This window comes from Plectropomus leopardus, chromosome 14 (assembly GCF_026936395.1).
Source record: "Plectropomus leopardus strain MGB_pleo_1.0 chromosome 14, ASM2693639v1, whole genome shotgun sequence".
In the NCBI taxonomy this organism is placed as follows: Eukaryota; Metazoa; Chordata; class Actinopteri; order Perciformes; family Serranidae; genus Plectropomus; species Plectropomus leopardus.
In genome coordinates this window covers 29,906,173-29,920,340 of record NC_142189.1, presented here as the reverse complement: position 1 = coordinate 29,920,340, position 14,168 = coordinate 29,906,173, and the positions used below count along the sequence as shown (strand labels likewise).

General features: G+C 35.4%; 1 protein-coding gene across 1 annotated transcript in view; it reads right to left on the bottom strand.

The window, feature by feature from the left end:
• tpo (thyroid peroxidase) overlaps nt 1-14,168 on the bottom strand; it is a 44,682-nt gene that overhangs the window by 7,314 nt on the left and 23,200 nt on the right. The window contains exons 8-9 of the mRNA XM_088087672.1: nt 2,303-2,561; nt 325-495 (exon numbers count right to left, since the gene is read on the bottom strand). Coding sequence (XP_087943798.1) covers nt 325-495; nt 2,303-2,561 — 430 coding nt within the window. The remainder of the gene's footprint in view (nt 1-324; nt 496-2,302; nt 2,562-14,168) is intronic.

The window sequence follows — 14,168 nt, the reverse complement described above, 5'->3', positions numbered from 1 at the left end:
GTTTGGTGCGCTTATGACCTTAGGCCACAAATCTTTGCACCGTAGTGGGTATGACTTTATGCAGTTGTTCAGTTGCCACAGTCAATAGTGCAAAGAACCAGGAAGCAGGAAGCAGCAAACTTCAGAAACAAGCTGCTTAGAGGACTGAACACTGTCTCACCCAGTTAGAGAATATTTCCTCTAGACAACGCCTTGTTTGTGAACGCTTACACACTTGGATAGTTTTTCATTGGAAACTTATGGGTGTGTTGACAAAGGGAACTGATTTTTAAACTTTAGAACTGAAACAGGGCTGATTGTGGATTGTGTGACTGTAGCACTTACCTGGGAGAGCGTGATCTCGTCCTCTCTGCAGGTTCAGTGAAGCCAGGTCCATGTGCTCTGTCACATTGAAGATGACCAGCCTCTCTGTTATCTCGTCTGTCAGCAGCCTGTCTGCGCTAACAGCTGCTGCTGCAGTTCCAAATGTACCTCTCAGGATTGGCTCAATCCCACCTACACACAAAACAATCCTTTTATTTTCATACTGTTTTTTTCTGTGGGATGCAGGAACACTCTGAGTTCACATAAGATTATAAATTCCACATTAACATGTTATTTGTCAATAATCTGGACTTTAAAACTAAGAGAATGGGTGGCCTGATGTCACAAAACTGTTTACAGCATGCTCATTTTTACCATTCAAGGCTGCCTGTATTCCCTGATCCCACAAATACAGCACAAAAGAACCTATGTGGTTGGTGAGTAATTTTTTTTCCAATGGTATGCTTTCTTTCTACTGTTCTGAAAACAGGTTTTTATATTACTCCTAAGCTTGATTTTTTCTGCCTTCCCTGAGCTCACTGGTGTCCAAACAATTTCATTTGAGTAAACAGGATGAAGTGACTGTTGGGAATGGATGCAGTGTTTATCATAACAACACATAGACTCATAAAAGAAATTGACTTGTGCTCAGTGGGAAGATTACTAAACACATCCCCTCTGACATGCATGGTAAAAACTTCAACCTCCGGAGAACAGCAAAAAAAAACAACTAAAAAACACGGCAGTAAACCAGGAAGTAAGTTTCTGTGTTTAGTTTGGGTCCAGATATAAAGGATTGAAGATTGTATGCAATTGACCTTAAATAGGTAGAATGAAAATCTGAATATAGTAAATGACAGTACGAAAATATACTGCAGAATGACAATTTGAATACATGGAATGACAGTCTGAACATATGGAATTGAACTTGAATACGTAGAATGAAGGAGTGAATATACAGAATGACAGTTATGTATAATGAATATATAGAACATTCAGAATATATACTGTTGAATGAAAGTTTGAATATATGGAAGACAAAAGTCTGAATATTTGGAATAGACCGGAGTGAAACTGAAATCCATACAATGAAAGTTTGAAAATAGGGAGTGGCAGTCTGGATATACAGAATTAAAGTTTTACTCTATGGGCTGATAGAATAAAAAGAGAGAGTTTGAATATTATGTAATGACAGTAAGAATATATAGAGTAGTAGCCTGAATGTATGGACTAGCAGTCTGGATATACAGAACGAAAGTCTGAATATTGAATACAGCTTAAATAGATGGAATGAATGTCTCAATATATGGAATGATGTTTAGGATATCTATACACAGTAAATGATTTGCTGCTATATTAATGCTCTGAACATCACAAACAGAAGCTTTACAGCAGATGAATTCTGCAAACAGCCATCTCGAGTCAAATTCTGCACATACAGTTAACACCCCAGTGAGACTAACTATAAGTAAAACATACGCTGGAGGAGGACTTTAAGTTGATTTGGGAAGCTTTTGGAGGTTTGCTTGCCACAATATACATAGGTTTGCTGGATCTCTACAGCAGAGAGCACAAGCGCAAACTCAGCATGACCCCTGAACAGAATGGTCAAAATAATGAGAAATTAGGTTGAAAAATACCAGAATTTCCTTTTAATTCATTGGCAAAAAGTACATCTTTATCTGCATCTCCTGTATGTAGCAGATAAAGCACTATATTGTGCACAAGTATGTACTGACAAATGGATTATTGCAACTAACAACTAAGTACATAAACTAATTTCTCCAGGGACTAAGAGCAAGAACTGCAGTATTACTGCAGTCTATTCGGCGGTCTGTCCTATATGAGTTTTTGAATTGCATGCAAGTTATTATTACATAAAGAGAGACATTGGTGCTGAACAAAGTCGTGCTGAAGCTGACCTGAATACAGTACTGTTTAGTGTGCTTGCAGGATACATTATTAGTTCCAATAGGCAGCTTCATAAGAGTGTACTGACCTTCTTTGACTACTCTCCAAGGACTGAAGAAAGTGTTGAGCATTCTCAAGTGGGGGAAGTGCTCATGCTTCTGGAAGCTCTCGTTCAGTCTCCTGAGGACTGGGGAGATGGTGGCATGGCCGAACCTGAATGCAGCGGTGGCAAAGACGTTGGAGGCTGAGGGGTCTGTAGTTGGATCATATCCCTCATAGGGTCCGATGTAATAGTCAAAAGCCTCCTGGCCAATAATTTTTGGAACATAATCTCTCATGGTTATGATCTGGGAGTCAGAAAGCAGAGAAGGAGGATCACAAAGAAGCGAAAAGAATATCTTAGATAGTCACAAAAGAAAATCTGAAATCTCAGGATTATGTGCGTCAGAGACTGAATAAGAACGTAACTTAATATGTGTCACAAATTGAAAAAGAACATCATTTAACAAATTACCTAATATATGCTACTTTCTTGATAATTATGACTGATATCTTTAAAGTATGAAGGCATACAGCTAGAGGGATTCCCATGAGGATTCCCAGTGAGATGAGTATTTCTGTAATATCTAGAGCTTGGACGTATGATTGCACATTTGTTCCCTCACAGTTCACCACAGAGAATTCCATCTGTCCTCATCACTATTTATAAAGGCCTCACTTCACCACCTGAATCTTAACACATATCACACAAATGCGAACGCACGCATGCACTCACATAGATGCAAACACACACACACGCACACACATTTTGTGTCTTGTAGTTTTCAGTGAAGCATGAGAACCTGACACAAGGAACTTTTTTGATGATTTGATGATATTAATTATATGCCAATATTGTAAAGACAGGCTGTTTACTTTGTTTTAACTTTGAAGGCCAATATGGTGGAGAGGACTTCATTTCATTGGTTGAACTGGGTCACTGATACCCCTTTTCCACCAACATGAAACTGGTTCTGTTCTGGTTCCTGCGCCTAATTTATTTATCTATTTTTTAAACTTTTTATTTTCCATTTTCACAAAACGGAACATTCCCTGAGATGGGACTTTGTATGAAATGATAATAACAATAAAACAATGGATAATAATAATAAAATAAAATTATAATTTTAAGGTAAAAAGGGGAAAAATAACAAAATATTAATGATAAAAAATAAGATAAAATAATAATAATAATAATAATAATAATAATAATAATAATAATAATAATAATAATAATAATAATAATAATATAATTACAAGAAGACAGACATTTTCTGCACCTAATTTAAAACATTTAGAGCATTTAAACCAAAAATAATTTGGTTCAGAAACCAAAAAGCTGTTTCTCAGGTGGATGTGTGATGCGAATTGTGACAAAAATCATTGGGCATCTGATATTCTACAGGCCGGAAAGTGACAATGGCGACGTCAAGTGAGAAATCGTCAGATAAAATGAAGATGAAGTGGTCTCAGTAATTGTTGGTTGATGCTTGTCTTTAGGATAAACAAATATCTGGCCGCAATTCAACATGCTGAATCTGCCAAAAAAAAAAAAAAAAAACTGACGAGGGTCGATGAGAGCAAAGGGTGTGGGACAAACAAACGCAGCAATGAGGGCCACAGGCGCGTACCATTGGTCCACCGTGAGCCAATGGCAGACTGTCGGCTCGGTGTGTCAGAGCCCTTAGAGCCTAGCAACTACCACAGTTTCCATAGTTACTTTGGTTGTTCCACTGTCCGCCATTTTTGCTACTAGAAACAGTAACTGCAAAGATCTTACATTTATAGTCTTTCCTATGTTGGAATATAGCAACCAATAGCTAAAACTAAAACGCTACCCTCTTTCTGCATTGTTTACGCGCTGGTTACTTCCTTTTTGCCATAAATCAAGCCTTCATCTTACTGGCAGATCAAACCTGGTGGCAGACAGAATTGCGTGAATGTGTGGCTTACAGGGAACCATTGAAAATGCTGATGGTATTCTTGTTATTCTATAGTTACAAAATTGTGCAATCAAAATTTACTCTATGATGATAAGTTGAAGCAAAAAAAAGAAAATAAAAAATCACTTCAAACTGTTAAAGCTTTTAACAATATAGTCCTCCTTTTATGTCCTGACCACTTAGAAACTAAATAAAGCATTATGATATCATCTCCCCACACTGCATACTGGATAAGCAACAGCCTTAAATATTGTGCACTATGATCGAGATGCAAGTCAGAATAAAACCATATGCTGTTAGCCGATCATTTTTATTTCCTGTTCCCTGCAGATAATAGGTTTTCACTCTGCATTGAAATGGCTTCTGACCTTTCCATTTGTTTTCGGCAAGCCATGTAGTGCACCACAATCTCCTATTGTTTTCAAGTGGCTGCCTACAGACAGGTGCAAAGGAAGTGTGAATAGCTTTACCTGCTGGCCTCACTCTGCGACTGGGCTGGAGGATTAGGTCACTTTTTACCCATGGGAAATAGATAATGATTCAAATAATAACAGAAAGCCTCCTGCTGACACTGGAGTGTACCTACGATGCCATTCAGGTGGGAATTTATGCATGAGGTACAGAATAAGCATTATTGGACTAAAATGCTTCCTTGCAGTTACACATTTAAGTGTTGCCTCTATTAAACCTACAGTCTCTTTGTAATTCTGCCATATTTAATAAGAAAACAATTGTGCTAAAAGGTAGTTTATAAGAGTAATAAGAGTAATAATAAGAGTAATAGATTCAATGTAAATGGTTTATATGCTATCTTATAAAAATGCACATTAAACGGTTCAGATGATATTTAATGACATAGTGCACCACCAATGTCATTGTCACAGTATGTCCTTAGGGTAAAGCTATGTAGTTAGAGTAAAGTTACATACTTTGGGTAAAGTTGCTTAGGTTAGGTTTAGGAATTTAAAGTTCCGTTTGTTAGGTTTAGGAGAGTAAAGCTATGAAGGTTAGGTTTACGAAAAGAATCATGGTTGGGCGTTATTATGTTGCATATTTAGCTTAAAATTATGTGGGTTAGTTTTAGGAAAAAAAACATGGATGAGCATTATCACATTATGTACTAAACAAAAGTTAAAGTTAAAGTAAGTTAAAGTAAAGTTAAGTTGGTCAGGTTTTTGAAAAGAAACATGGTTGGGCAATATGTTGCATTCTAAATATTAAGTAACAATGGTCAGGTTTAGGTCCAGGAAAGTAATGTTCCACAGGTAAGGTTTAGGAAAAGAAACACGGTTGGGTGTCATCACATGACATATTTAACATAAAGTTACAAAGGTAAATTTTAGGAGACGAAATCTTTTGACATTATCACATTATGTACTAAACAGGAAGTTCATTAGATTTAAGGAAGGAAATTATGTAGGGTAGGTGTAGGAAAAGAAACATGGTTGGGCATTATCATGTGACAAATTTACATAGGATAGGTTTGGATAAATAATTTATTTTAATTTGGGTTAGGCACTGTTACGTTACAAACGAAACATAAAGTTACAAAAGTTAGGTTTAAGTTAATAAACATGGTTGGGCGTTATCACGCTACCTACTCAACCTATAGTTATTTACAACATAGTAATGATAATAATAATGACTTTATTATACCAAGAAAGTGGAAGAAGTTCATAGTGTATTATGTTACTAATGTGACCAAGTACCTTAAAATAACTTGATAGTCACTTGGCTTTACATGAGACACAAACACTGTTCTCCTACAGGAAAGTCCTGTGTTTGTTTGAACCATCCACTATTCCAGCTTGCTTCCTTAGATGGACTTTAGCTCTTTATAGTACTTCATCCTTTACATTGGCAAAGTGGTCACACAATTACGTGAGTTATACACTAATTACTGGCTCATGATAACGTGTGTTAAATGTTAATTCTGGTGCATTACTTTCTGTAGGCATATGTGAAACGGTGCATGAGAACAGCTTGATAAGTTGGTTTTTTTTTCCAATGTTAGTTGAATTTGTGACCATTCAACCAAGCAAAATAGTATCTGAAATTTATTGTACTATATAATGTGAGCAAATGAGATTAGATTTTAATCTTTTGCTTAAATGTGTCCTGCATTACAAGCAAGCAGAAGGGGAGTTTGACCAATATATTTTGGAAAAACAGTATTTTGCTGAATGACGTAGACATACAGTAAAAGGTTAAATTTGTGTCTGACATACACAGTAGCAAATTAGACAGGTAGTAAACCACTGGTGTGTGTGTGTGTGTGTGTGTGTGTGTGTGTGTGTGTGTGTGTGTGTGTGTGTGTGTGTGTGCACTGCAGCATATATAACAGGAACATACTCATCGTTGCAGTCACCAACAGGGGCAACCAAAACTAACAGGGGACATTTTTTAAGTCCCCACTTGGACATGCTCTAAATCATCATAAAATCATGTGTTATGGCCTCTGGTGAAATTTTTCAGATTTTGCCAAGAGGGGACCAAAGTGTGTGTGAGTGTTTATATCCATATTCAGAGCTCTCCCTCCTGGTTGGAGCTGGTATTTGAACGACCCATTCACACGTCGCTTTAACACTCCTCTCCCAGCAGCCTTGCAGACTGCAGATGGGCCGTTAAACAGGCTTTAGTAATGTTAATGTGGGTGACATGAAGGCCACAGAATGTAATGTATCAAATATGATACAAATAGCATGATAGGGTTAATAAAGACACCAGTCTCCTGAAAAGTGATTTGTTATTAGTCTTTGCATTAAAATTCAAGGCTTGGCTTTAGGTGATTTCATAAGTTTTAAGCTCTATACTGTATTAAAATAAAGGGCTACCCAGAAGGCAGGAGAGAAATCAGTATTTTAGAGCCTTAAAAAAAGCAAGAAAACTATAATCCAAGCAGAATAAACCTTTACATAAAATGATCAGCAGTAAGATTTTTTCTTTTTAGGTTTAATTATGTAAAATGATGTAACATCAGACCTTGACTAGACCTTTAAAGTTGTTCCAGTCCCTGCTGATGCAGCCTGACCAGTTTTCACGAGCACTGAATGTCAATCAGTTTTTCAATATACTTCAATATACACTCTCAGTCTATGCGCATAGAAATGTAATTTGTTTGTGGGTGCACATTATAGAAAACATGTCCAAACATAGGATAATGCAACATGAGTCCACTGTTGGCTGGTACATAATGACAATTAGTTCTCTCTTGGATAGCATGGAGTGACATTCACACTCCACCATGTAAAGAATAAATAAAATGAGATAGATAAGACTTACACAAAAAGAATCTCACCTAAATAATTCAAAAATTATTCCTCAACTATGATTACAATGACTGTGATTATTATAATTATAACTAATATTTTATAACAAACTATAAAGGCTCAGTTTTAGTGGATACAACCATCTAGCTTGACACTGTTTTACAATCTGGCTTCCCCAGAGGCAAGGAAATATTTTAAATCTAAAGAAAGGGAGAAATAACAATAACAACAATAATAATAATAATAATAATAAGGGTAGGAAGAAAATGTGGAGAGAAATACCAGCAAGATCTTTACTAATTTTAATGAATTGCTTAAATTAGTTTATTATCAGAATTTAACAACCTTGAGATTAGCTCAATCCTCCAAAACTCCCTTTGAGTTTTAGATGCACTAGAAGCACTAGATTTCTGTCAATCTTACAATGTACATATGTTTTTCTCTCTATAATCACAGGAATGCATTTTATTTGCTGATCTACTCTACAGGCAAAAGAGGTCCACACTTGTGTAGTATAAAGCAACAGGGGTCCACAGTTGGCTGGTACATAATGACACAAGTTACTTGTAAATATATCTAAACTAAATCATGTAAATTTTTTTTGCTTCTAAAAGGATCTGTAAGTATGTATTTTTGTAACTGAATATAAAGGCTCAGCCGTTGTGGATGTCTTTACCATTTTATAGCTTGACACTGTGTTTAAAAAGGGAGCTACCCCAGTCCATTCTCATTGTTAACTTTTCAAATACATTCCCTCTGTCAGTGCTTTTTGGCATACCTGCATCAATCTGGATCATGGCAGGATGATGTGAGATGAGAACATAGCCGGACAGAGCCAGCGGCATTGTGTTATCGTCAGTGAACAGCCAGACAACCTGAGGCACATCTGCATCTTGCGTGGCTAGCATCACTTGAGAATATGGATGGGCGTACTCAAAACTTCCATTTAACAGTTTTACAAGCAAAAAAATGCCATGCAAGTTTTAGGTTTTATTTTTGAGGATTTAAAGTTTTTTCTATTGGGAAAAGAATATTAAAACAAAAAATGTTTTTTTTTAAAAAAAAAGGAATAAAGTTTCATCATCATTGAATGATGCCTTTTCAGAGCCAATATTTGCATAAAATGAAGCAAATAATTTAAAAATAGCTTTGCTGGTCCAAAGTCTTCTTTGTAAAAACATCAGAGCCACTCAGAAATACTTAGAGGGCATCTGAGGAACTGAGTGGATTAGTTGTGGGCAGACATACAGTGAAAATCAGATTTTAACCGGTTTAAATAGTTAAGAATTCTGTATAGTTGCAGTGATTTGACAAAATTGCAGGTCTCCAAATTCACAGGAATCAGCTGAATTTGGCATTTATTGTTATGGTTGAAATCCAATGTATGTGTGCCCATCTATAGAATCCATTTTGTTGTCGCTCCACATTACAGAAAAGAGGTCCACACTTGAGTTGTATAAAGTGACATGAGTCCACTGTTGGCTGGTATATAATGACACAAGTTCCATCTTAGATATATAGTATAGGTGACATTCCCATTTCAACATGGATAAATGACAAAGAATAGGAAAAAAGAAGTTAGATGCATTATTGTTCAAGAAAATAATCTTACAAAAATGTAATAATAAAATTATTTATTTTTTTAGGAAATTGGAGATAGAAATATCATTTTAGTTTTTTCGTACATTGCTTTTTTGAATCGTGCACCTGAATAAGTTTTGAGTTGCTGTTTAAGAGTGTGCTCACTTTTACCTTGTGTTGAAAACACATTGACAACCCATGATGATATAAATGACTAGAGCAATCTTTAATGGTATTTATAATATGGGAGGTTTTGTGAGCAATCAGTTTGTCTCAGTTACAGGATAAGTCAGTTAGAGGAATGATTAACCTCTGAAACCCTCTGTTCAACTGCTGAGATGAACTATTTCAAATTCTATAGGTTTTGGCTGTACTTTTTGGCTGTACTTTTAACTTTAAATTCTAAAAAGGAAAGTCAGTCCACACTTTGTCCCCTCTTGGCCTGTACAAAAAATGACACTTCTTGTTTTGTTTTGTTTTGTTTTGTTTATATTTTCTCCAATGTTTTAAATTAATCTTAAATCTGCATTAGACAGACAAAATTGTATATACACATTACTAGATCTCAAGAAAACCAAAACAACTACAACTACTAAAACAACTAAAAGAAATATAAAACAGCCAACAATACAAAAACTGCAGAACTAGGATCAAAATAAGTTCACTTTCAAGTAAAATAAAAAAATAACGTGAGAGATTTGGATTGGATTGTCTGCTGTACGACCTTTAAAGTCTTCTGTTGTAGGAGAGGAACTGAGAGTTTTTAAATGGGTGTACTGGCATGCAAAATTACCAGCACATTTATGGATTGTGTGTCTTTAACAGAGGCTGACTACTCATTTTGTATTGGATTAAATGATTTGCCATCTCTCTGTGTGCATGCTGCAGTGACCAGAGGGACTTATTATTATTCAACACAGTTTTGGTTTATATGAAGAATTTCAAATTCCTTAAAGGGTTTTTAGTTTATGATGTAAGCATTAAACAATCCTCCACATTGACTGAGTGGAGTGTCCAGCACCCATGTGCCTTTAAGGTTGCCTCTGAGAAATGAGTGACTTGGAGAGGGTGAGGGGTCAGCGTGTGCAGCTCTGTGCCAGGCCTTGATTCTCTCTGCAGTGTGGGGGTTGGTTTCTTTGTTGTTGAGTGGTCAATAGAGCCATTCCACATTAAGCTTCAGAGATGCTAATTTATATTAGCTAGAATGTTACATCAACTCTGACTGCCTGAGACATGGGTCTGTCCCCTGTCCTGGGTTAAACAAGTGGCACACAGTGCTTATTTTAGCTAATTACAACATCTCTGGATTATTGGGAAGAACATCCTAAAAGTTTACAGATTGGGCATATAATTCTCCACTCAAATTCCCACTAGCTTGAATACTGATACAAAAGTAGTACTTTTTTTTACTGGATAGTTAAATATTTGAACATATTTAATCACCTAATAATTACATGAATTTCATGGCAAACCATTGTGATGTTACATAGTTTATTGTGCCAAGTTAACATTTAATTGTTCTAATCATAATAAAAGGTTTGGTTTCAACTATAGGAGTAAAACAAAACTAAAAAGAGTAAGAGTGATCGTCTGATCATCATGTTAAACATATTCAGAAACAGAAATAAAATGTCAGAATGCAACATTGAGCCAAAGAAAAAACATGGTGGATTATTGTAGTTTTGTAACATAGGTTTTGTTATTGATCTGTAATACTGAATTTATGTAGTCCATTTTCACCTCCTGAACCCTTTTCATTTGAGCTGCAGTGATATAAATTTAAAAGGTTTGGTCATAAATCAGTTTGAACTTATATATGAAAATAAATAGTTTTCTAACCTATAAAACATTTAATGGGGAGACAAGCGTGTATGCATGCTTAACACAGCCTTTGAGAAACAAAGCATTTTTTAAGTGACTGTAAGATTTAAAACAGCAAATACAACTTTAAAATGGCCTCCCCAAATAATATGTCAAGATCCACTACATGGTATTTTCAAACAGTTTAACAATATACCATCAGTAGTGTATCAGTGTATCAGCGTACCATCAGTAGTTGCAATTTATTTATTAGTTATCAAGTAGTATTGACAAAAGTATAATTAACAGTCAGTTAACAGCCAGCTTAGGAAGATGACACTGACATGTAAAATTACCAGCACATTTATGGGCGAAATGCATCCCTAAAGGAGGTTAAATATTCATTTGTTTGTTTGTGAAAAATTGTTGTTCATCTCTCTAAGATGTTAAACATTTGATTCAGTGGTGCTCTGCATTATTAAGTAAGCAATCACATGGTGTTATAGATATATTGTTAGATTTATGAGCCTTCAGTTGATGAAGCTGACAAAAAATATGTAATTTCCTCTACACTGAAGAGGTGGAGTGACCAGCACCCATATGATTCTCAGATCCTAACTTTGAATGTTGAACAGTGGAGACTGCTGCCACTGAGAAGTGAGTGACCTGCAGTGAGGGGGGTTTGACTCGGTGCAAGTGAGTCTGTGAAAATCTGTCAGGCCTTGATTCCCTGCAGTGCGGGGATGGTTTCTTCTAGCTGACGATGGTCGTTAGCATGACACGATGAGCTAAGGGGTTGCTAACTTCTCATATCCAAGATGCTGTATCTGATTTAGACTGACTGAAACGTGGCTTATTCCCCATCCTGGGTTTAACAAGTAGCACACACTGCTTATCTTGGTTAGTACAACATCCCTGGATTATTGGGAAGAACACCACAGAAATTGTACGGAGTAGAGCATACAATTCTCCACTTTAATTCCCATTTTAAATACTGTTTTTTTTTTTTCAAAACTTGTACTATTATGGATATTTAAGTAGTTGAACATATTCAGTTACCTAATGATTACATCTGTTATTTCATGACATACCATTTGATGTTGCACAGGTTATTGCCTCAAGTTTACATTTCATTATTCTAATTATAATAAAAGGTTCTGTTTTTAACTAAAGAGGTAAAACAATACTACAAATTAGATACTCTGTAAAGCATCTACAAACATTATTTAGATAGTTAAAAATGTTGTCAATGGTTATTGATTGTATGGAGTAAAACTAATTTGGCCCTTTTAAATGTTTTATAGGTGAGGCTACATAAAGAGTACATGTTTGTGTCCTGATTGTGTGATTATCATTTTAAACACATATATGAACAGAGAAGTCAATGTTGACATGCAACTTTGAGCCAAAGATAAATGTAGTGGGTTATTGTTGTTGCAACTTTTGTAACCTATTAAAATTTAATGAAGGGCAAACATGTATGTATACCTTACAAAGTGCTTAGAAAGACATTATTTATTAAGTGACTCAAAAGATTTAAATGTAAGCAACTTTATAATGGTCTTCCAAATAGTATTTCAAGATCTGCTACATGGTATTTGTTAACAGTTTAACAGTTTATTACCATTAGCAGTTGCAACTTTATAGAAACCATCCAAAACAATGTTTATAAACAGTTTTCAAACCAACTATTAATAGTTAACAAAGTGTTATATAAATATTTGGTCTATCTATCAAGAGATATTTATATTGTATAATTTACTTTTTTGTTTTACAAAAGGTTTACAAATTAGTTGGAAACCATTAATACTGGTTATGTATTTATACAAGACTGTATAAGTCTTGGTATTTGACTAATAAAATAACAATCTATAACATTACTTATAATGGGTAAAGTTAATTAGTTATCATTTCTTCATTGGTTATCAAGGAGTATTGACAAAGTATAATTAACAGTCAGTTAACAAATTATTAATGATGCCTATAATACAGTATTGCCAGCTTCAGAAAGATGATACCGACCGTAAAATTACCACATTTATGGAGTAAGATGCATCCCTAAAAGAGGCTGAGTATTCATATGTGTGAAAAAAAATGTTATTCATCTCTGTATGATCTATGTACATTTGATTCAATGGCTTTGTGCATTCTTTAGAAAGCAATCTGTCTTTATTACATTCACACACAGTTTTATAGATATATTTTATATTTACTTGGCCTTCAGTTGATGAAGTGGACAAAAATATGTAATTTCTTCTACACTGAAGAGGTGGAGTGACCAGCACCCATATGATTCTCAGATCCTAACTTTGAGTGTTGAACAGTGGAGACTGCTGCCACTGAAGTGAGTGACACCTGCAGTGGGTGAGGGGTTTGATTCTCTGCAAGTCAGCCTGTGAAAATCTGTCAGGCCTTGATTCCCTGCAGTGCAGGGGATGGTTTCTTCTAGCTGACGATGGTCGTTATGGTCGTGAGGACATTACACATTGGGCTTCAGGGTTGCTTACTTCTCATATCCTAGATGTTGTATCTGACTGAAACATGGCTTTTCCTCTTTCCTGTGTTAAACAAGTGGATGTTGGGTAAGATAATGTTAAACTGTAAAGAGTAGAAATACAAGCAGAATTCCACATTTGTAAGTCAATTGCAATTGACTACAAGCTATTCAAAAAAGGAGTTAAACATGTTTTCACATGAAGAAACATCTGCTGGGGAAGTGACATAATAACCACATGTATGTAATATCACTGAAATAATAATTGAAAGGTAATTATTTATTAAGTGGCCCTCTAAAGCAGTAGGGCATCTTGGCTCTCAGTGGCTCTGTTTGTCTGAATTTTTAACTTGTAATGGCCATCAGAAACACATTAACATTAGTTAAACTTTAAGTGCTAAGAGTTGTTTCAGTTGACAACACTGGAATGTAAAGACCTGTAAAGCTGAGTGTCAATGTAAGCTTATTTTAGCAATCTCACATGCCTTCATGCACACTCTCTGTGCATAGTGACAATGCTGTATACCAGCCCTGTATTTGCCAACTAATTTACAACTCTATGTATTTACCAACTATAGTTATCAAAAACAACCAAAAATAGATATAACAATAATAAAACTTAGTTCTAGGTTGCACAAACCTCTTTGAATGGGGTCAACAGAAGATAACTAGTGAAGGCCCATTCATAGATGTATCCTGCTGTGATGGTTTTTGAGATGAGGTGTTGGTGGCTCATCACCATTTCAATGCCCATCAAAAACACTAACATAGTTAAACTTTAAGTGCTAAAGAAAGGTTTTGAATTCACAATACTGGAATTTAAAGTCC